Genomic DNA, 21,302 nt, shown 5'->3' with positions numbered 1-21,302 from the left:
TATTTTAAGCCCAGAGCACCAGAGAACACAGTGTGAATATATTCTATTCTAGAATTCCAGTTTGCAGTCTACACTCATGGCTGGAAAGGAGAGGCCCAAGGCACTTCTGACCTGACTAACACTCACTGTCACTCAGACACTGAGTAAGCACAGAGCCCATCATCTGTATTGAGGCAGGCAGGTGGCCATTAGACGGCCTGTGGTGTGAGAGGGAAATGCGCGTGAAGAAACAGTCATTAGCACACTAACAGTGACGGCAGAACGGACACGCCGGGTGGAAGTCATCTCCGTGGCCAAAGAGCCAATTTCACAAGGCGAAGCGTCTGATTCACATCATTACTGGTGCTCATTAGTGGATGCGACGGCCGCGTCCAACTGGGCCATGGATGGAGCTCATATCAGCACTTGGGAGAGCTGCAGACCTGGGGTGTGGGCAACTTCACATTTCTGGTAACCATGGCAATGGCTACAAGTCTCCGAGCAGGCCATTAAAAGCACATCAGAGTTCCCAATTGAGTAGGCTAGGCCTTTCATTTCTTTTCTTTTCTAAATGCTAGGTTTGCCACTCTAAATTCTTTGAACACTTACTCTGAGACTTAGCCAAACTGTGATGGATTGTTTATTTATTTATTGGTTTATTTGATAGGGACAATGCATATTAATGAACATTGTGTAAAAAACACCATGTAAATATGCCAGATATGGATATATGGATAACGAGTGTATTCCTATTAGTAGCCTAGCCTACTTGTGTTGAGTCATGTATTAGAAGTATTGTATTGACTGATGTGGTCGATTGATCTACATGGAATAAATTACTGTCTCTATTCACATAGGCAGTATGGGAACACAGGTGAAAATATTTGACTATGCCCACACTGCCATCTAGTGTTACCTAAGTGTCCTGCACTTGCACCAGGCTATTTGTCTCTAAAACCAAAGACAATAGCCTAAGAAAGACAATCTCACTCAGCCAATGTTAGAAATATGTAGCTACAGGGTGTGAATATATGCAAACCTGTTTTGAATTGACTGAGTGAAAACACTATTTACTCTCCTGACACTGTTTGGTTAATGTCAAAAAACATTGGAAACAGTGTTTAGAAAGGGCAATCAAAGCTGTTATGTAATTTATCCAGGTTTTTATTTAGGCCTTTTCTTTGGAGATATGTTTATATAAGTTGACCCACAGTTATTTTATATTGGAAATAAAACATTCAGTCATTTAGATCTACTGGGTGTTGTTTTTTTTCACACGCTAAACTCATAGACACCATATTTGAGGTGTCTTAGATGCATTCAATCAAATAATTAATTTTGTGTTGATAGGAATAATGAAATCGCTTATGAAAGAATAGACGGGAACAAAGCCTGTGTGATGTGACCCTGCCATGTCTTTCTTACTCATGCAAAATAAAACAAATACCATTCAACAGTCAAGAGAAAAATTGCAGTTTATTTATTAATATAGGCCGAAAGAATCTCCACCACACATGGAAACATTTTTTCGGTGCAAGTCATTGACAATCACATTCTATGAGGAGGAAAAAGAAACAAAAAAATAAGAACATTTAAAAGCCAGCAACTTTTTTTGAATCTCGGTACAGACATGTTCCTCAAATTCTCTTTTCAAACTTAAAAAGGCATAAAGCAAACTTCCTCCTTATTCCATTTACCAGAAAATGCCTCTCCCTCTCAAGCAGACTCTAGAATCATGGATTATTCTGGAAAGATCCACAGTGCTCAGTTTGGCAGAGAGAGATGCTCATGACTTAAGAGAATAAAACATGGTGACACTATAATTTTTATCTGTATACGATACTGAGGGAAGCATGGAAATGAAAAAAAAAAAAAAAAAAGAATAAGCTACTACATTTGAGCACAATAAGATTACCCCTCCCCATCATAAACAAACATCCATCCCCCCACAACCCAGCCCAAAAATAGCAGGTCTGAACACTTCTTCCCTCTCCCACTTGTGCATAGATCAGAATCCTCTAGAACCAGCTTAAGCTCCTACTCTACCTTGTCTCAGAAACTTCCCAAAACTTTCCACAGAATCTCTTTTATTTGAATATATGTCATCATGAGAGATGACAGAGGAGAGAATAATGCACAATGATCCCATTTTTTAATAGGACCTTCGAGAAAAACAAACAAAAAAAAAGTGCACGTTTAGAACGCACAACTGCATGTCCTTACACCTCTTCAACAATCAAAATCACTGATAACTGCGTTTGAATGTAAAGCAATGTCTACATAGATTTTTCTTCTCAAAGTAAAGCACTCCACTTACAAAGTAAAAAGGACATTACAAGTCTATTATTTGGTAAATGTGTAACTGCTACGGATTTTAGAAACAAAGGGTATGTTCATCTTCAAAAATCCATAACCTTTCAGTGCTTAGAGTTGGTTTTGTCATTTAGTATCATTTTTTCTTTTTCCACTTTTCTAAAATTCCATTTTCTCGTAAAAATTAATGTTAAAATAGTGGAGTTGGGACTCTGGAAACCTTGGCCTTCCTGAGACAATATCCACATCCTTTGTGAGTGTGCAAGATAGTGACAGAATTATGTTGCTTTTACAGATAACGCCATAAATGAAATTACAAAAACAGACATACATCATAGGCTTAGATAGTCTGTTAACATCAACAAAAGTCAAATTCAAAGCAAAAAAGTACGACACAAACACTGATCAATCCCAGAGTTCTGAAAGTAGCATAAATCTTCAATTTGTAAAGTTTTCGTCATTTTTCTTTAAAATGGAAGATGAACTTTGTCCTTTAAACATCTTTTTTGTAAATCAACATTCCCATTATAAATTCCTTTATTTCTTGTGATCTTCAAACACATGAAATGTTTGTAAACGACAGGTGGCTTTTTACAATAAAAAACCCGATCATCTGCAAGCACAGAGAGGCACCACTGAATGGAGTCCTGTTGGTCAGGACCTCGCATTGCCTACATCTCTGCCCACATATCAATGACATAAACATAGGGATCTCTAGTCTCTCTACAGCTAGCTATGGCCACAGTTCATCATTTCATGTTTATTTTTTGTAGTAGATTTTTGTATTGTTTTTAATTTTTTTTTTTTTTTTTTTAAACTTTTTTGTTCTTTTTAAACATTTTTATGTTTTATAATTTGAACAAAAATGGTGCAATACTCAATGGATAACCCTTGTTAGGGGGCTATTCAACAATAAAAGCCACTATAAGGTAGATAAACATTTTACAGGTTAAACATTTTACAGATAAAACAAAAAACTTGTTTTCTTTAAGTCCTTGAGTAAACATTAACACGTGAATTGTCATCGCCTCCCCCCAGTACTTAGTCTCGTGTTCTCTACGATTAGCTGAGAGAGGGGAAGAAGACACTCAGTGCAACGTTAGATAACATCAGAATATAGTTTTGACAAGCAAAAAAAAAAGAACAGACACAACACACTATACTGAACGGATGACAAAATAAAACATGGGCCTTAGCCCACAGTGAACACAGTCATTAAAGTGTGAACGCACACTCACACACAATCATTCAAGCACACAGTATAATGATCTTTTTTTTTTTTTTACATTTAAACTAATGCTGAACTTTGAACTTATCATCAATACCTCAGAAGTGTAGAAGTCACACTCAGACAAAAAAGTGTTCACATTATGTTATTGGCGCTTCTTGATTCAAGTATTGTAACATTAATTAACTTTTTTTTTGTTTTGATATGTTTATGATCTTTATCTCTTCTAAAAAGAAAGAATGAACACATGGTGGGGGGGGGGGGGGGGGGGGGGGCGACTGAAATATGTACACATACACAAACTAATGATGTATTGTATATGTTAAAACCAGCACATGCATATCCCACTGAGATAGGGACAAGTTTTTTCATGTGATCCATCAAGTATCAGTTAAATCCCTTCCCCATTCCCTCATAACATTTATTTGTGGGGAGAAACACATATTGCTCATTTTACATTGTTTATTCAATCCAGCTTTAAGTTAAAAAGGGAACATTTCATAGATTGAAATCCATACACATCTGTGATGCATGGCTTCATGTCACAGTTAAGCTGCAGGGATCATTTCCCAGTGCTGGTAGGTGATGACCAGATAACTCCTGGTTTTTGGGGGACACTGACACTAAATGGGGACATTTTTGAGGTCCACTGTTAAAACTGGACATGACAGTTTCAAACAAGGCAGTTTCAGACACAGGCATTTGTGATTTTAGTTTCTTTTTTAAAAACACTTTTTTTTCTGAGATGCAGGCCTTTAACCCCACTTATAGTTCTTAAGACTTAAAAAAATGTACCTGTTCAAATGTATCATTCCCATCAGAATACTGAGGGAAGAGAATGTTGATACAGTAGGAGGCCCTGACCAGTCACGGTGAATGGAAATGTTCCAATTCTCTGGGCCCTATTACGTCTCATTAGAATGTCTCTTTCAGGAGAAATGATTACGACAAATACAGCATCCACAAAAAGGCAGCCCAGTCTGAGCCCCTCCTGGATGACAGAGAGGCAGGTTAGCAGACAGGAGACGTTTCAGTATGAAGTGCAGTTTCTTTTTCTCAACATATATATTTTTTACTCATTTACTATTTTTTTGTCAAAATTTATTTTAAAAAATGCAATTTCATTTTTGGTTTTTAAAAAAAAGAACAAAAACAAAATGTACCAGGGAATACCCAAACAACTGTGCACCTTAGCAGAATTTTGAACCCCCAATCTTGGTTTGACAGTTCTTGCTCCATGGAAACAGGGGGTCTATCTCAAGACAGAAAAAAGATTATCATCATCTCGAATGATCAGAATGAGGTTGTTGCTCGTTGTCGGCCTCCAGCTCCCCACCCGTGCGTGGCCTCGGAGGCGTTACAGAGGGGCTCTGCAGCAGGACAGGACATCAGATCCATCCTCCTACTGATCCGTCTACAGCCAGAATGGTGCGGAGAAGGGGGAGGGGGTCTGTTTTCTAGGTCTTTCACTGTGTTGGCACATGGAGTCAGTAAAAACAAAAACGGAAAAATAAGTGGACATCTTGTGAGAGCCCAGCAGCAAAAGGAGTGGAAAGAATGGGTCCCTTTCTTTTGATTGACAACAGATCCCACCAATCCTGTGGATAGATACAGCAGGCCCTGTAGGGATAAGAGCTAAGAGGACCCATGCACAGGACAGACTCGTCGTGTCCCACTCCTAAACACGGTAGCTCTATGACACTTTGCCCCCAACAGACTCCCGCGATGCCGCTAGTATATAAACACTTATTTTTCTAATATATCTTTTGTTGTCGTTTCCCTCGCCCTGCCCTGAGATCAAGCTGATGTGAGATGCTGTTTTGTTTTTCCTTTCTTTTCAGCAGAGTAAACGGTGACATTATCCTTCCCGTGGAACACCTGATTTGGAGTGAGGGAGAAAGAGAGCAACATGGGACAGTGTCTTGGTCCACCCCGATGCTGAGAGACGGACGATAGGGGTGGGGGGGTATGAGTGAGAACAGAACAGAGAGGTGTGGCTGCACACGTGCTGGAGGCGAGAGGAGGGCTCCACCCAGGCAAGGGGGCCGTAGCCTCCACAGACATGATTGGCACGTTGTGGTAAAGGGCTGCCATAGAAACACAGCTGCCACCTCCCCCTCCCCCTCACCCCCTTGAGTCTCCTTGGCTTTGCATAGAAACAGAAACAGAAGCCCGAGTCTGTTATGTGCCTCTGGCTGGGAGGCTCCAAGAGAGTCGGCTGAAAACGAGAAGAGAGCGCTGGCCGAAGCAGGCTACTCACGCGAGGGGGCGCTGTCTCTTGTTGGCGAGGCTTGGAGGACCAGGCGCTAGCGGGACACGGGCTAGCGAAGAGCAAGGCTAACGGAAAACGCAGAGGAGGAGGAGGAGGATGGTAGCAGCTGCATGAGGGAACGGGCAGGGGGGAGTCAGGGAGATGTCTAACACAGAGACACACACCCATACACACACTCACTCACTAAACATTCTGCCACATTAGTCTGAGAGGCTACTTGACAATCATCAGATACTACTAAAAAATTTATGAAAACACAGCTAAAAAAGCATGACCATTTAAGGTTGAAAAAAAGAAGGAACAATCAAATATGGCCCGTAATATTGATCCGCGTTGTGCATTCATTACACAGGACAAACAGACAGAGGCACCTCTTCTGAAGAGAGTTTCTGCATATGAGCATCGAAGGTAATTGTAGGCAGTTACCTTTAAAAAAAGACCACTGCATGGACACAATAATAATAGTCATGTGAAAGCAAACAAAAACAACAAAAAAAGAACAGAACAGAGCAAAAAAACAAACAAAAAAACTACAACACAGAAACTGGCAATTCCAGAGATCGAACCGTCTCAACTTCCAGCTAAAGTGATCGTCATGTGAGACAGCAGAGGATGGGGGGGGGGATGGGGTACACAGAGAGGAGGAGGGAGTGCCAGCGCAGTGGTTCTATATGGAGAGAAAGAAAGAGAGAGAGGGGAGAGGAAGAGGAGAGAGAGAGAGAGAGAGAGAGAGAGACAGGCTGCTGGGCCTGGGGAGGGCGGGGCTGGGCGCTGGGGTTTGCGCCGGCTGCCTGGGAAGAGGTGCTGCTGCGGAGCGTCAGAGGGCCGGGAGCGCCGCCACCGCCCCGTCTCCACAGCAGAGAGGCACTCAGTGGGCAGACAGTCGGCCAGGTCGACGTGACGACCCCAACCTCGCCCCACCCCCCCGGAAAACCCCCATGCATCACCACGACCCCCACCACCACTGTCTGTATCCAGGTAACATTGCATGAGTAGCGCTTCCTCCAGATACAAGAATCAAAAGGCTAAGAAAGACCATTTTGGAGTAACAGTGACATTCACTTTTTGATATATAGTAAATGAGAAATAAAACAGCTTAGAATTGAAACAAAAAAACACACTGCAAGTTTTTTTTTTGTTTGTTTTGTCTGATTGTAAGATTCAGTCTTGTTTTTCCCTTCATCCTGACACCAGTTCATGTTCTTTTTTTCTCTTTTTTTTTTGTTTTGTTTTGAAGTCTGTCAGAGTCCCTGGACCAAAGAGGACCAGCAAAAACAAAAAGTATTTTTTAAAAATACAGATACAGTACAAAAGAGCTAGGAGTTGCCATTGAGTTTTTTTCTTTGTTTTCTGTATTTATTTTTTTTCAGTTACTCTTCCAACGTTGCGGCTCCCTTGTCTGATTTATTGGCATTGCAGGTGGAGCTACCTTCTCTTCATAAGTGCTATGATAAATCCCTTAATATTTTTTTTAAAATGTACTGTAGTCTCATGTTTGTACCAAATGCAAGGAACACTCTTTACCCTACTGCATTGGGAGAAACCCCTCTTATTTGGTATTGTGCCAGTTGCCCAAACCGCTTGACCCTTGTTCGCTGTGGAGACAGTCTCTGCTGGGCGGGGCGTGAGGGAGGGAGGTTGTGTGTGATGGGGAACGACATCTTTTTGTTTCCTTTTTGCCAGTCCAGTCTTCCCCAGCACAGCACAACACACACTGGCTTATGAGAAAGTCTCTTCCTCGTCCTCGCCCCAGCCATGTCTGAAGATACCCAACAGTTGCAGGAGTCACAGGCTTGGGTGGGAAATGAAGTTCATAAGGTTTCTGTAGTTCTCAAGATAACAAAAACAACAACAACAAAAAATATCCTGCTGTTCAGACGAAGAGCAGCGCAAACGATTCAATCAGGACAACAAGAAGCCCAGCTCGGATTGGCTTCAGTGAGGACGGAAGAGTCAGTGGCATATATTGCACAATGCATCTCTTGAAGGTGGTTGTGTTGTGTTGTTTGTTTTATGTCTCCTTTCCTTGATGGACCATATGACACAAGAGGACAAGGATACATGAATGCATGGGGTTTGATTAGGTCAGTCGGCACTGGTACTCGTGTTATGGTATGAGGAACGACCTTTTCTTCTTCTTCTTCTTCAAACAGTGGTGCATGGACACAAAAGGTCAGGTGCCTGAAGACGCTTACTCACAACTCGGTCCACACTCAGTTAGGTTGACGTGCAATTTGCTCTCAGCTTATGTTGCAATACATACAATTCAACTAAACACCGGCCAGGGTATACCAAACATGTAGCAGTGTAGGTCCCTTTTTGTAACGGGACAGTCTGTCAAAAAAAATTGAAAGCACTAGAAACAACATCATTATCATGGGGGGGGGGGGGGGGAGTGATTGGTCTTGCTCACAGGTTGCCCAAAGCTGTGTTGGCGTTGTTCTTCACGCTTGTTCTGGTCCAATCGCTGGCTCAGGTATGGGACTGTGCAAGTTTTCAAAAGGTTTCTTTAGTTAGTATTTGTTTAAAAACAAAATGCTTGAAAAAGGACCTGGAGAGCACTTAAGGCTAATATCAGTTCAATGAAAAAAGAAAAACAAGAAAATAACATGGTGGATAAAACTTCAAGAGCCTTTTTTCTCCTAGGCCACAGGGCAGTTAGGAAGTCTGTCTTTTTTTGGGAGAAGGGATTCATGAGGTGTTTTTAGAGTATCTGAGGTGTGGTTTGGGGCTGCCTCTTAAGATTGCTTCTCCTGACTAAAAACGAGCAAAAGGACAAAAAAAAAAAAAAAAAGATACTAACTCGGAACATTTGTACTGAATGTCAAAAGAATGAAAACTTATCAAAACTACATGGAGAGACTTCAAAGGCTCATGTAATATATTGATTCTCTCTCGTCAAGAGTCCTTCCACAGCACACGGCGTCGGAGGGCGTCCTTGATCCTTGGACGCCAGAGCGAACATAAATAAAAACTCAGGAGAGGGGGAAGGGTCAGCAGCCTCATGTTAGCCCAGGCCTAAGCGTTACAGCTCCACAGATAACTGATTATCGCCACATTAATTTGCTTGGTTTTTGCTCCATGTTTCATGTTTTGTTGGTTAGAAATTGTTCTTTCATTTTTTCCTGTTTGTTTGTTGTTGATATTTCTAAAGTTTCGTGTACTTAGCATCTCCGGGTCCAGCAGCAGCAGCAGCAGCGAGGCGGTCCTCTCTACATGGACTCTCCGCTCAGCAGGTCTCCGGGCAGCAGGGTGTTGATTGGGATGGGGCTGCCGATCACGCGGGCGTCGTCTCCGCCGGGCGGCCCCCACAGGCTCGAGTAGTGCTGCTGCACGCCGCCCCACAGCAGGTCCCCGCCGCCACCGCCTGAGCCTCCCGAGCTGCCGGGGGCCTTGCCGACGTGGCCGACGCTGTTCCCGCCGCTCCAGTGACTGACGGGGTGGGAGACGGCCGCCCCGCCCATCGCGTCTGATTGGTGCCCGGGTTGGCCTGCCAGCTGGTGGTGGGCGGCAGGGACTGACCTTGTGCAAAGAAGCGGTTCACCTCCTCCTCGCCTGCGAACTCCGCCAGGATGGTGGTGTTTCCCAGCACGCACCTGGCCACGGGAGAAGAGGGGAGGGGAGGGGAGGGAGCAGACATGTAAATACTTCTGACTAAGACATGGCAACATCTGTCAAACAAGCCACCTACACCGTGACAATATTGTGTCCTTGCCACAATAAATAACGCTCTTCTCTAACTAATGCATGAAACACCTGTTACAGAAACCAAAGCCTCAAGCCATATCCTCATATCTCTACTCCATGTGCTGTATGGCTGGGGCGGACAGGGTCATGGGGACTCACATGTGCAGGGGACTTCTGGGCTTTGGCGGCCTCCTCCTTGGAGCTGTAGCGCACCAGGGCGTTGCCCTGCGTCAGGTTCAGGTGGAATGTTATGAGGGGGGCCGTGCTGCATGCAAAGGGTCCGCAGAGTGGAGCCGTCAATCTGGAGAGAGAGGGGGAGGGTGGGACAAACAACATCGTTCAGTGCTTGCGTTCCAATACACTCCCCCATTTATGATGAGGTTTGAAACGGAGTGTTTAGAGAAGTTAAACGTTTGTAAGTAGCTACCTGAGGCGTCAGGTTCCTCAGAACCAACCAACTGCTAGTTCTGTTGGAGCTGTCAGTGCTCCAGGTTGTGCCCTCTGAAAGAAAAATGACAACAATTAAAAATTGTAACTGTGGGAACCATAGAAAATATCAAACTAGCAAATAAGAGCCAGATGACTCAAGTATTTAGTCTCAACCACAGTTATAATTTCTACTTCTTTTCCCAGATAGCACAATAACAACATGCATTAATGTCTAAAGAAGGCTTGAGAAATATTTCGAGAGAGAGAGAGAGAGAGAGAGAGAGGAGAGAGAGAGAGAGAGAGAGAGAGAGAGAGAGAGGAGAGAGAGAGGAGAGAGAGAGAGAGAGAGAGACTGGATGTGCTGACCTGAGTAGGAGGAGCTGGTCCAGCCGGGGGCCAGGCCCAGGCTGTGGCCTCCCCAGGTGGACGAGGGCTTGGTGTTGGTGAGGCCGGGCGGGGGGGCGGGACGGTGCGGTGGAGTTGCGGCCGCCGGGGGGGCACCTTCCAGAGCTCGTGGGACAGCGAGGCCTGTGAGTGGGAGATGGGCCCAGGGGACCACGTGGACTTCATGTCCAGCAGTTTACCTAGTGGAGGGGCAGAGGAAAGGGGGGTGGGGAGAAAGTCATGTTACCATGGGAACAGAACGAAGAGATGAATGTCCAAATAGAACATTAGGGGATCTGAGCGAACACTAGGAGGGAGGGGGGGTCCCATGTCACTGCAAATCTGAAGGAGAGTAGACACACAAGTCCATGATGGTGGGGGGAGGGGGTGGTGAGGTGTTGTTATTAATTGCCCAAGAAAATGGCCAATCATAAATCACACAATTTCCACACCCGAATCGTTAACAAGGACTCGCTACAGACTTGAAAAAAGGGGTTTCAAGTAAATCAGTATGGAGCCCCAACAGGGAACAGAACACAACAGTAGAGCACCCACACACCTGTGCACACTAGATACAGGCAGGATAAACAAGGGACTCTCTCAGGATCTAAAGTGCAGCAATGATATAGTTGTGAGAAGGAAAACCTGCACCACACAACAACCATAACCCCCCCCCCCCCACAAACACACACACACACAAGTACATGATACTCCAGATTTACTAAAACCAATAGGGGGACAGGCCACAACAAGCCAATACCATGACCAATTCCCAAGCCTGACCACTGAGGCATGGAATTGGATTATCACATGCTGGCTTCCTTCAGGAGCGGGCTAGAGGATTTTGTAAATCTGGTGGTGACAAGTACAGCTTTTTAGCAGTCACTGGGAGCTTAGGGGAGTGGGGTTGGTCAGGCTTAGCAGGGCCACAACTCGAAAGGTCGAGAATGGGGGGGGGGGGGGGGGGCAGTTTTGGGGTGGGGTGGGGGTGGGGGGTGTCAGTACCTGTGGTATCCTCCCCTTCGGGGGAGGACAGGCTGAACGAGCTTGTGAAGCCAGAGACTGGCCACTCACTCGAGGCTGGCAAAGAGCCGTTCTGTGAGGAGGGTGGGAGACGAGTCTAAGCAGTCCCCAAAAATAACGGCAGCAAGTGCATGGGGAGGTGGGGGGAGAAAGATGTAACCAGAAATTAACATGAGGGGAATAGAACACACGTCAAAAGAACCACATCATAACCTGCTGTAAACAAAATGATAATGAGAACTAACTGATAAATGACAAAAGGTTCAACTCCTTGAGTGGTGATCAGGCTTTAACATGTGTAGAACGTTCTAGAAGGATCCAGTGCCACCTGATTCCATAATCTCAGCAACACTAAGAGCTTGGTCAGGTGGTTTGAGCTCTGAGGCACTCGGACGTCTGTCCTGGCACTCACCTCCACTGCGGTCCCGCTGGAGGTAGCGATGTACATCCTGGATGTTGGTGTTGATGGTGGGGCCGCTGGGAACACTTCCTGGGGTCATGTTAGGGTCGTTCTCTGGGTCGATATTCTGCAGGCCCTTCCAAGGCACCCCAGGGCAGAACTCTGAAAGACAAGAAACGCACCATGACTTAACACCAAACTGTACTATGCTAGCTATCGCTATAACTACAGCTGCAGAATGTAGAGATAAAAGTGTACTGATTGCTCATAAAAAACAATCAATACCCTGAAGACCTCCAACCATTTAAAGGCTGTGTTGCAGGGTTCATTTTTTTCAACGAATTTGCACAATTTGCTTGTTGGTAATAAACATTTAAACTGTTATCCATTGTATTTGATGATGTTGGGTATCACAAAACGGAATATAATACGAAAAAGTAGGTACTATTTTACAGCGGTTTGCAGTGATTCTCTTTTCACCCACAATGCATTGCATTACGTCACCTTGGGGAGGCTACAGACCAAAACCCACCTTGAGACCCTTGAGAATAACGAGAGAGGAGTGAAGAGAGACGAGTAAGGGAGTGTTCAGCAGTAAATAGCACTGAAATAGCACAGATTATAGATAAATAGATATAGGCCTAGTCTATAGATAGCCTAGATAGGTATGTAGACAGGTAGATAGATAGCTAGATAGTTAGATAGATTACGTCACATGCTAGTCGCTGGGTGAGCTCCTCTACCAGCGTCCAAAACGCACTCGCTTCCTTAGAGCGTTACAGCAGCTCTCCACCGCAGTTTCTATGGGACGGCACAGCCCACACAAGCACCTGCCAAACTGTGACATGCCCTTACTATGGGGGGGCTCACAGGTGGGACTGGAAAGTTAGCCCATAGCCATCATGATGCTTTATATTTCTAGATCTTCTGACTAAGTTTACCCGGTAGCCTACTTATCTGAACTAACGACAGGATCACGATCACTACATATAAATACTTGATATAAATACTTGATAGAAATGTATATGAATGAATATACATTTGAATGAATATAAATTTACGAAATTCGAAGTGTAAATATACAAACTTTATGTTGAAAGTGTAACCACGATGTCCATTGGAATGCATTGAAATGAATGAAGTGCAGATCATGTAGCCCCCAGCGTTACGTCATCACCGAATTGCGTTTAAAAAGCCCGCTAATCCCAAAAACATTTGGAGACATTTTTAAAAATGATATACATATCTTGAGTGCTTTATGTACCCATTAATTGACAGTGGTGGTTAACCTGCAACACGGGTGTTAAAGCACTGGTAGAGATATGATTCTATAGCCAATCTATCATTCTATAGCCAATCGACCCTATTATTATAAATGTGTACATCTCTGACTTCCCTTGGGGTGGTCAGCTAATGACATAAGTGACCATCCATGAGGCCGATTATGTAGCTGCATGTCTCTGCACGTGTGCGGTGCCCACCTGGTGGCCAGCTGATGTTGTTTCCGTTGGAGATCTTCTCAGTGGGACTCTTGCCCTGCGCCCAGCTCTCGGGCGCCACCAGGGGGCTGGTGGGAGACTCGGAGGTGGACATCAGACCGTACGGGCTGTACGAGTCGTCCATGGGGGTCTTGCCAGTGGGGCCGTGGTTGGGAGCCGGAGGAATGCCACCTGGTGAGATAGAGACATAACACACACACACACACACACACAATGAGGCCAGACTGCGTCAGCAGATCCTCATCAGCCAACGACTGGCAGAGAGCTCAATCCCTCACAGTGGTGACAGATAAAGCCCAGCTGCACACGAGTCATCAGGAACCATCAGGAGAGGAGGATTGACATGGGAGTTAAGGAATTCACTTTGCGATTCCTGAAGTCTAAAATCTTTGTAAAAACAAAGACTGGTTCTCGGTCTCTCAGGAACCAAGACCCAGACTGACCCGAAAGCTTTGTGGTTTGGCCTCTGGAAAACATGTCAGACATTCTGCTTTTAAAAGCCATGATAAATAGTGAAGCGAATGTGACAACGACGTGCAAATAGCCAGACTGGAATGTCTGTTGGAGCCCATTTCGGCCAGAGTTTGAAAACAGTGAAAGGTAAAGTGTCTGACTCACTGTCTGAGACTGAGGAAAAACAGGGATAAAAGTTCGAAACCTCGCAGGGCTGAGTTTGAGCTCAAAACCTCAAAAAGTTAAAGCTATAACTGACTGACAAAAGCCTTGAGATCATAGAGTGTCGGAGGATATGACTGGAGTAAATGGTCAGTGACTTCAGTAGTGGTCTCCCTCGCTGGGTCAGACCTGAGGGTTGAGAGCCGGTGGTCGTGGCTTACCGTGTTTGTTCATGCCGGGCTCCATGTGGGAGCCGTTGCCCGGGAGACTGTCCATGGAGTTGGGGTGTGTCCACTGGGAGAGGCGGGACTGGGGCTGGGGTGGGTCCTTCATGCTCAGCCCGCCCACGTCCATGCAGTTTACATTCATACTGGGGTTCAGTCCAGCTGGGGGAGGAAACGCCACACTTCGGTCAGCTTCACTTTAATGGTCACCCAAAACGAGAGAGATCCCTCTTGTGCAAATGTGCTATTCTTGATCCTTTGAGCAATATCAACACGGTCATCCTGCATTTTGTGTACACCATACATCTAATTGGCACATTATATCAATAAGGTTATCTGGAGTTTAAATACATGGTGAATACACGGTTTTCATGCAGATTAATTAATAGGAGCAGTGCTCTACTAAATGATCGAACGGAGAAATGAAACAATGAGCCGAAGGACTCACAGAGCGGGTAGGTGCTGTACGAGTTGGGAGAAGACTGCGGCTCTTTGGTCTGCAGGTCGTTGAGGCCCGAGGCCTGGGGGTGGCCTGGGAAGGAGTCCAGGGCTGATTTGCCGGCGGCGGGGTGCAGGCCGGAGTGAGGAGGAGGAGGCTGCTGCTTCATCAGCAGGGCCTGGGCCAGCTGACGCTGGTGCTGTTGGATCTGCTGCTGCATGTTATTGATTGTACGTGCAACCTGCCGGGAGGAAAGCGTCCACATTTACCCCAAAGAGCACTCACTCACTCACTAAAACGAATCCAACAGCACCAATCACCTAAAGTCCAAATACTTATATGACCTGCTGGGATACAGAAACTATCCACATGAGCAACTAGCAGTATACCCATGAACGCAGGCATGTCTGTGAGGAGTGCTAATAGTGTTGTGAGTGTGTGTTGGGCTCACTTGCTGCTCTTGTTGTCTGATGGGGCCGGAGACGCTGCGCTGAGCCTGCATCATCTGCTGCTGGATTTGTAAACGCTGGTACGCCTGAGAACAGGAGAGAGGGGAGGGAGGGAGCGAGAGGGGAGAGAGAGAGAGAGAGAGAGAGAGAGAGAGAGAGAGAGAGAGAGAGAGAGAGAGAGAGAGAGAGAGAGAGAGAGAGAGAGAGAGAGAGAGAGAGAGAGAGAGAGAGAGAGAGAGAAACTTTAATGTAATCCAAGAAATGGCTGCAGAAAGATCCCTCCACATCCACACACACACACACACACACACACACACACACACACACACACACACACACAAAACAAACACAGTGACCACTGTTCATTTGATGGCACACTCAGAGGCTCCTCTTGGGCCTACCGACTCACCATTTGCAGTTGCTGGAGTTGGTACAACAGGGTCATTTGTTGAGGGTTTATTGGTGAGGTTAAAAGTGCAGGATTCAGGCCAATGTTTTTTGCTGCAAACTGCAAGAGCTGTGCTTGGACCTGCAGGTGGAAGGAAACAGAGGGGACTTAATCCACCTCCTCATCGCCCTGCAGTCACAATCATCGGACACAGCTCAGACTCAGCAATAAGAGTGTCTGCAGTTTAAATACATGGTTTTCATGAAGATTAATTAATAGGAGCGTGGCTCTACTACACGATCGAACAGATAAATTACAGACTGACAAAATGACCTGCTTCCAACACCCGAGACACCAGAGATAGAGCCTCGCCGCTCACTAAACACATCATCAGAATGATGTGTAGAAAAGCTTATTCCCATCACACACAGTAGTCGTAGTAACAGCAGCAGCACAAGCATGTGCAACAACTTATGGATGTCTGGAGAGAGGCCTCTTACAACACATGCTGAGGGCCATACTGCTTGATATTCATGACAGGACGAGGAAATGAAAAGCAAAGAGGCTGCAGGCTATGGGAGTCTGTCTGGCTGTGTGTGTGTGTGTGTGTGTGTGTGTGTGTGTGTGTGTGTGTGTGTGTGTGTGTGAGAGAGTGGCTCTGGGGCTGACCTGAGGGGAGAGAAACTGAGGCACTTGAGTGCGTAGAGCAGGCTGGGAGGAGCTGAGAGGCGGCACTGACGGCTGAGGGGGCGGAGCCTGCGGCGGCTGCTGCAGGGCCCGGGCTTGTGCTGCTCCGCTACTGCCAAACATTCCATTCTGCATCTGGGACAGAGAGAGAGAGAGAGAGAGAGAGAGAGAAAGAGAGCAAGATGAGTGGAAAATGCTTTAAGAGTTTCAAATAAGAACTAGAGAATGTAATTCCAGGGAATTACGAGTGCATGAAAATGGAAAAATGGCTGCGGAATGAAATATTGTTAAATATATTGTCTAAAATATAATCTAAGTAAAAAGATGGAGGTCAGATAGAGAAAAAAGCTGGCAGGGAGTCATCAATTGATGACAACTGACAGTTGGAATGGCCGAACAGTTAAACAGTTTAAATTATTTTATAGCGAATTATTGTATTGAGGACTTATTTTGAAGTTGAAGTTGTTGAGGACAGAGGAAACAGTTGGCAGGAGTCATAGTTGATGGCAACTGACAGTTTGAAAGGCTGAACAGTTAAATAGTTGGATAGTTAAAATGGTTAAATTATTTAAAATGGAATTGTTGTAGTGAGGAGTTTTATTTTGAAACAGTTGTGGTCAGGGGAAACAGTTGACGGGAGTCAAAGTTGATAACAACTGACTGTTGCTAGAGTAGTTATGGTGGTTGCTATGCTGGTTGCTAGGTTAATGATGTTGGTTGCTAGGTTTTAACTGTGAATGTGGTTGCTAGGTTGTTGCTAGGGTGTCCATGGTGGCTACTATCAGAAAAAAAGGAGTTACTACAGTGGTTTGCTAGTATAATTATCTTGGTTGCTATGGAAACAGTTGAACAGTTAAATAGTTGGATAGTTTAAATGGTCAAATTATTTAATAGGGAATTATTGTAGTGGAGACTTTTATTTTGAAACAGTTGTGGGCAGAGGAAGCAGTTAAACAGGATCTGTAGTCTTAATAGAGCCAGATTGTATGCTTAAAGCCTGAGACAGACAGTTGCTGGAGGTGGCCGGAACACTTGGCATAGGATTCTAAGTGCCCTACTGTGATGTCATAATCGCCAATGTTAAGTCTATGGGGAAATTTTTAGTAGTTTTTAATTAATAGTTCAAAAAGTGTAAATGTTACAAAGTTGAAAAATACATAGCTGAAGTCACCTAAGTAAGACCTACGCAACACAGTTTGAACGAAGTTTCTACGTCAAACAGTTGAAGCTGAATTAAACGCACAAATACGTAGAAGAAAAATAAGAAGAAATCGGATAACAATAGAGTGCATTTTCATGCACTCTAATAATAACTAGAAAAGCATTTCCTGAAGGAAATACAGTGCATGAAAATGCAAAGAATATGATGTAAAATATCATACAGAGTAAAAACAAATAATGCAGATATAGTTGCAATAGTGTTGCTAAGGTAAATATGTTGGTTGTTATGCCAAATTAAGTGGTTGCTAAGCTGGTTGCTTAGGTAATCCTGTTTGTTGCTAGGTTGAAGTTGTGGTGGTTGCTAGGCTGTTGCTAGGGTATTTGACATGGTTGCTATGCTGTTGCTAGGATATTTGACATGGTTGCTAGGCTGTTGCTGGGTTAGTTGTGGTGGTTGCTATGCTGGTTGCTAGGTTAAACACATTGGTTGCTATGTTGGTTGCTAGGTTGTAATCCTGTAACATATTATAAGACGATCTGCATGGATATAACTGTAAAAATAAAAAGGTTGCTGTGTTCAGCTCAAAAATCAGTTTATTTTGACATACGGGAGTTAGCCTAACTGAGCTGTAGGCTATAGCACATAAGCCTATTCTGTTTTCATTTATTTTGTGATAATCAAATGACACTCATGATAACTTGAAATAGAAGGACAGAAGATAGGTGATTGATGTCCACAAGCACGAATTTCACGAGACAAATTAGAACAAACTGTTCTGGTAAAAATAATCTTGCCATGTTTAAAATGCTACACTTTTTCCCTTCATAGCCTATCTCTGGCAATTCATTTTTGGATGACTGTAGATAGTTGTATTTTAGCCTAGGCTACGTCTTCGTAGACAGTAGGCTACACCATTAGGCCATCTTGAGAATAAAAGACTTCACAGCTGCTAACGATCATCCTCCACAACCACGAGGTAGGCTAAACGGTCGTTCGTCGCCTTTTTGCTTCTTATTGTAAAACCAACTGTTAGGGCCTACACAAGTGGCCGGCATCCCGGTCAATATTTGATATTAAAATTTCAATTTTGAATTTGTAACCATGTGTAGCCTATGCAACCCGACTGTTGTAGGCTTGCCTACCACTCTCTGCAGTGCCTTGCCTACCATTCTTGCCTACCACTCTAGTTGTAAACAAACGGTCACATGACATTATGACGTAGGTGCAAAACCTTAATAGACAGGAGAGAAAGGAGCAATTCCCTGAGAATGTGTTTACATGCGTGATGTGTGTGTGAATGTATTTACATGCATGATGTGTGAGTGTTTAAATGCATGATGTGTGTGTGTGTGTGTGTGTGTGTGAATGTGTTTACATGCATGATGTGTGTGTGTGTGTTCATAGCCAAAATACATTTCAATTCAGTTTAAACCTTCTTGAAGAGCAGGATGCCAGACTAACTGAATAACCCTCAGGCAATACACTTGTAAATTTGGTTCCACTGCATCTATTGTCTGTGTAAGGTTCCGCAAGGGAAATATTGAGCAAGGTCTATGAAATATTCCTTGCCGGAAATATACGACAGCCAACATTAAAACTATTCTGATAATTACACATTACTTTTACAGCATATGTAGACGTTGACTTCTAACTCAAAAACATCATAAAACAAAGCCGCCCCCCCCGTCCAGCGGCCAGCCTCTCACCTGTCTGTTGTTCAAGTTTTGCATGGCCAGCCCCGAGGAGACCCCAACCAGACCGTGGCCAGGGAGGCTGCTGTTGGCCAGCGGGAGCTTCAGGCCGGGAGAAGGCATAAACGGTGAGGTCATCGGTGGGTCATCCGACAGCCCGCCGTCCTACAATACAGGCGGGAGAAGAGCATGAGCATCAGTGAGGAAAAGAGAGAAGATCAGTGAAGAGAAGATCAGTGAAGAGAAGATCAGTAAAGAGAAGATCAGTGAGGAGAAGATCAGTGAAGACAAGATCAGTGAAGACAAGATCAGTGAAGACAAGATCAGTGAGGAGAAGATCAGTGAAGACAAGATCAGTGATGAGAAGATCAGTAAAGAGAGAAGATGAGTGAGGAGACTTATCTGTATACTCATGAGTGAGAGACTAAGGATGGTTAATCTTAGTACTGCATTAGCTTGTAACTGCACATACTGCTTTGTGAACATACTGCAAATTAGGGCTGCAAAAATTAAATTGATTAATTGATTACACTTTCTCAACTGGTCCATTTAGGACATGTCAATGTAATTAAAGACATTTTAATTAATGAGTGCCTTGGCTGGAGAATTTTTCTCTCTTTTTTTGACTGATTAATTGATTAGTTAGTAATCGGTTAGTCCGTACCTCAAAACTCTGATTACAGCTTCTTAAACTTGAGTGACCCTGGGAATGACAGTAAACTGAATATATTTGGCATGTGGACAAAACAAGGCATTTGAGGTCATAATCTTGAGAAAATTATCAACAGATGAATTAACTATGAAAATAATCGCTAGTTGCAGCCCTACGGCATATTTCTAAACAGTTATTTCACATGTGGTAGCAGTGAAAGTTGTATTGGGGCTCTGCTTAGATCTGTGTTTACACGTCCAGTGCACTGTACCCACCTTGTCCAGGAAGGGGGCCCGGTCCGAGGAGGAGTCTTTGGAGAGGGTCTGGGGACGGCACACCATGGGCTTGTTCAGGCCGTTGTAGTCGGACATGCCCATCCCCCGCTTGTCCAGTTCGGTCTTCTTCTCCAGCAAAGCACCTGGGGAGAGACAAATATCAACATCAACCACGGGAGGGACTACAACAGACACAGACACAGAGACAGACACAGGCTGGCTGCACATGACTCAACATCAGGCACAGCTCTTAAAAAAAGGACAGAGCCTGGGGGTCTGAATCACAAGCAGCGTTCTTACTCCCTCCCTCACCACACAGAGCACACAGAGGCAGCAGCCTGCTGAGGTGACACCTACACAAAGTGCACTAGGCTGCATGTTTTTAGACTGGGAGCACTCACTCATGGCTTGATCCAGATTCATGTTGTTGCTCTTCAGAGCCTCCTCGGCAGGGTCCCTCTGCAGGGAAAAACAGACAGATAGAGAAAAAAAAAAGACAGAGAGAGAGATAAAAGGGGGGGGGTAGAAGAGGTTAAATTAGAGCGAGCAATCAGGAGGCCTCAGCTGACATGCTGTCAGCAAGCTTTTTCATGAACAAATTACACACCAACACGTATTGTATTTATGATGACAATGGGGCCGACACAGCAGCCTGCCTGAAATGACAGGGATAAATGCGCGCGTCTCTCCAAGTGGATGGCAAATTATACTTCACAAAGGGATGTGCACTGACAGATGGGGCTGGAGATGAGTTTACAATTTCATCCCAGGAGACTCCAGGCACGTGGTCTGGTTGTGAAGGTAAACTAAGGAGCACTCTGCAGCTCTGGATGTTTAAGTAAGAGTGGTGTGAGTGAGTGTGTGTGTGTGTGTGTGTGTGTGTGTGACAGGCAGCAAGTGAGAGCGTGTGCATTACCGGGAAGCCCATGTCTGTGAGCTGTTTGATCAGACGGTTCATGATCCAGCCATCATCCTGCTTGTTGGGCATCTTCCCCTGCACACAAAACAGAACAATGATTAATTTTTATAACCTTTTAAATCACCGATTCATATCTTGTTGTTTTCAGTATTTCTTTGATCAATTTCACCAGATTCCAACTGTGAGATGTGAACAAAACAAATATGCACTTGTTTCAATGGGTTTTAGCATCATTAAACATAACAGCCTTCCTTGAACTATAACGTTTCAAATGACTACCAGCCCAAATAGACCGTATTCATTACTAGCATTAAATGACTCTAGCCCGACATGACTGCCATTTACAAGTCATCATTTGCACCAAGTTCTACTCACAATATAAATAGCAATTTAATGATATCTGTGTTATAACAAACAAATAACGCCTTTCATGTCCCATGTCCCTATTTGCTACGCTTTCTGTCCTTTTCTCCCTCCCTTCGCATCTAATCACCATCTCTTTGAGGGGCTATTTGGAGGAATAAATCACACTACCCCTCCATTTCGAAAATAAATGAGACAATTTATCACGTGGGCACACACACACA

At 44.5% G+C, this 21,302-nt stretch overlaps 1 protein-coding gene across 1 annotated transcript in view; it reads right to left on the bottom strand.

Moving 5' to 3' along the window:
- Positions 1-1,436: 1,436 nt before the first annotated feature.
- The window catches only part of tnrc6c2 (trinucleotide repeat containing adaptor 6C2), a 52,788-nt gene continuing 32,922 nt past the window's right edge, over positions 1,437-21,302 (bottom strand). The window contains 21 exon segments of the mRNA XM_042102975.1: positions 1,437-9,255; positions 9,258-9,388; positions 9,431-9,442; positions 9,652-9,737; positions 9,739-9,780; positions 9,907-9,980; positions 10,275-10,368; positions 10,370-10,405; positions 10,407-10,492; positions 11,298-11,408; positions 11,725-11,877; positions 13,197-13,385; positions 14,051-14,215; positions 14,502-14,733; positions 14,944-15,027; positions 15,351-15,470; positions 15,999-16,151; positions 18,885-19,034; positions 19,797-19,939; positions 20,198-20,255; positions 20,713-20,790. Of these exon segments, the coding sequence (XP_041958909.1) occupies positions 9,005-9,255; positions 9,258-9,388; positions 9,431-9,442; positions 9,652-9,737; positions 9,739-9,780; positions 9,907-9,980; positions 10,275-10,368; positions 10,370-10,405; positions 10,407-10,492; positions 11,298-11,408; positions 11,725-11,877; positions 13,197-13,385; positions 14,051-14,215; positions 14,502-14,733; positions 14,944-15,027; positions 15,351-15,470; positions 15,999-16,151; positions 18,885-19,034; positions 19,797-19,939; positions 20,198-20,255; positions 20,713-20,790 (2,448 nt within the window). The 3' untranslated portion in view covers positions 1,437-9,004.

The sequence above is a fragment of the Alosa sapidissima genome, chromosome 9, assembly GCF_018492685.1.
Source record: "Alosa sapidissima isolate fAloSap1 chromosome 9, fAloSap1.pri, whole genome shotgun sequence".
Lineage (NCBI taxonomy): Eukaryota > Metazoa > Chordata > Actinopteri > Clupeiformes > Clupeidae > Alosa > Alosa sapidissima.
Note: the sequence above shows the minus strand (reverse complement) of the source record. Positions and strands in the feature narration are given on the sequence as shown.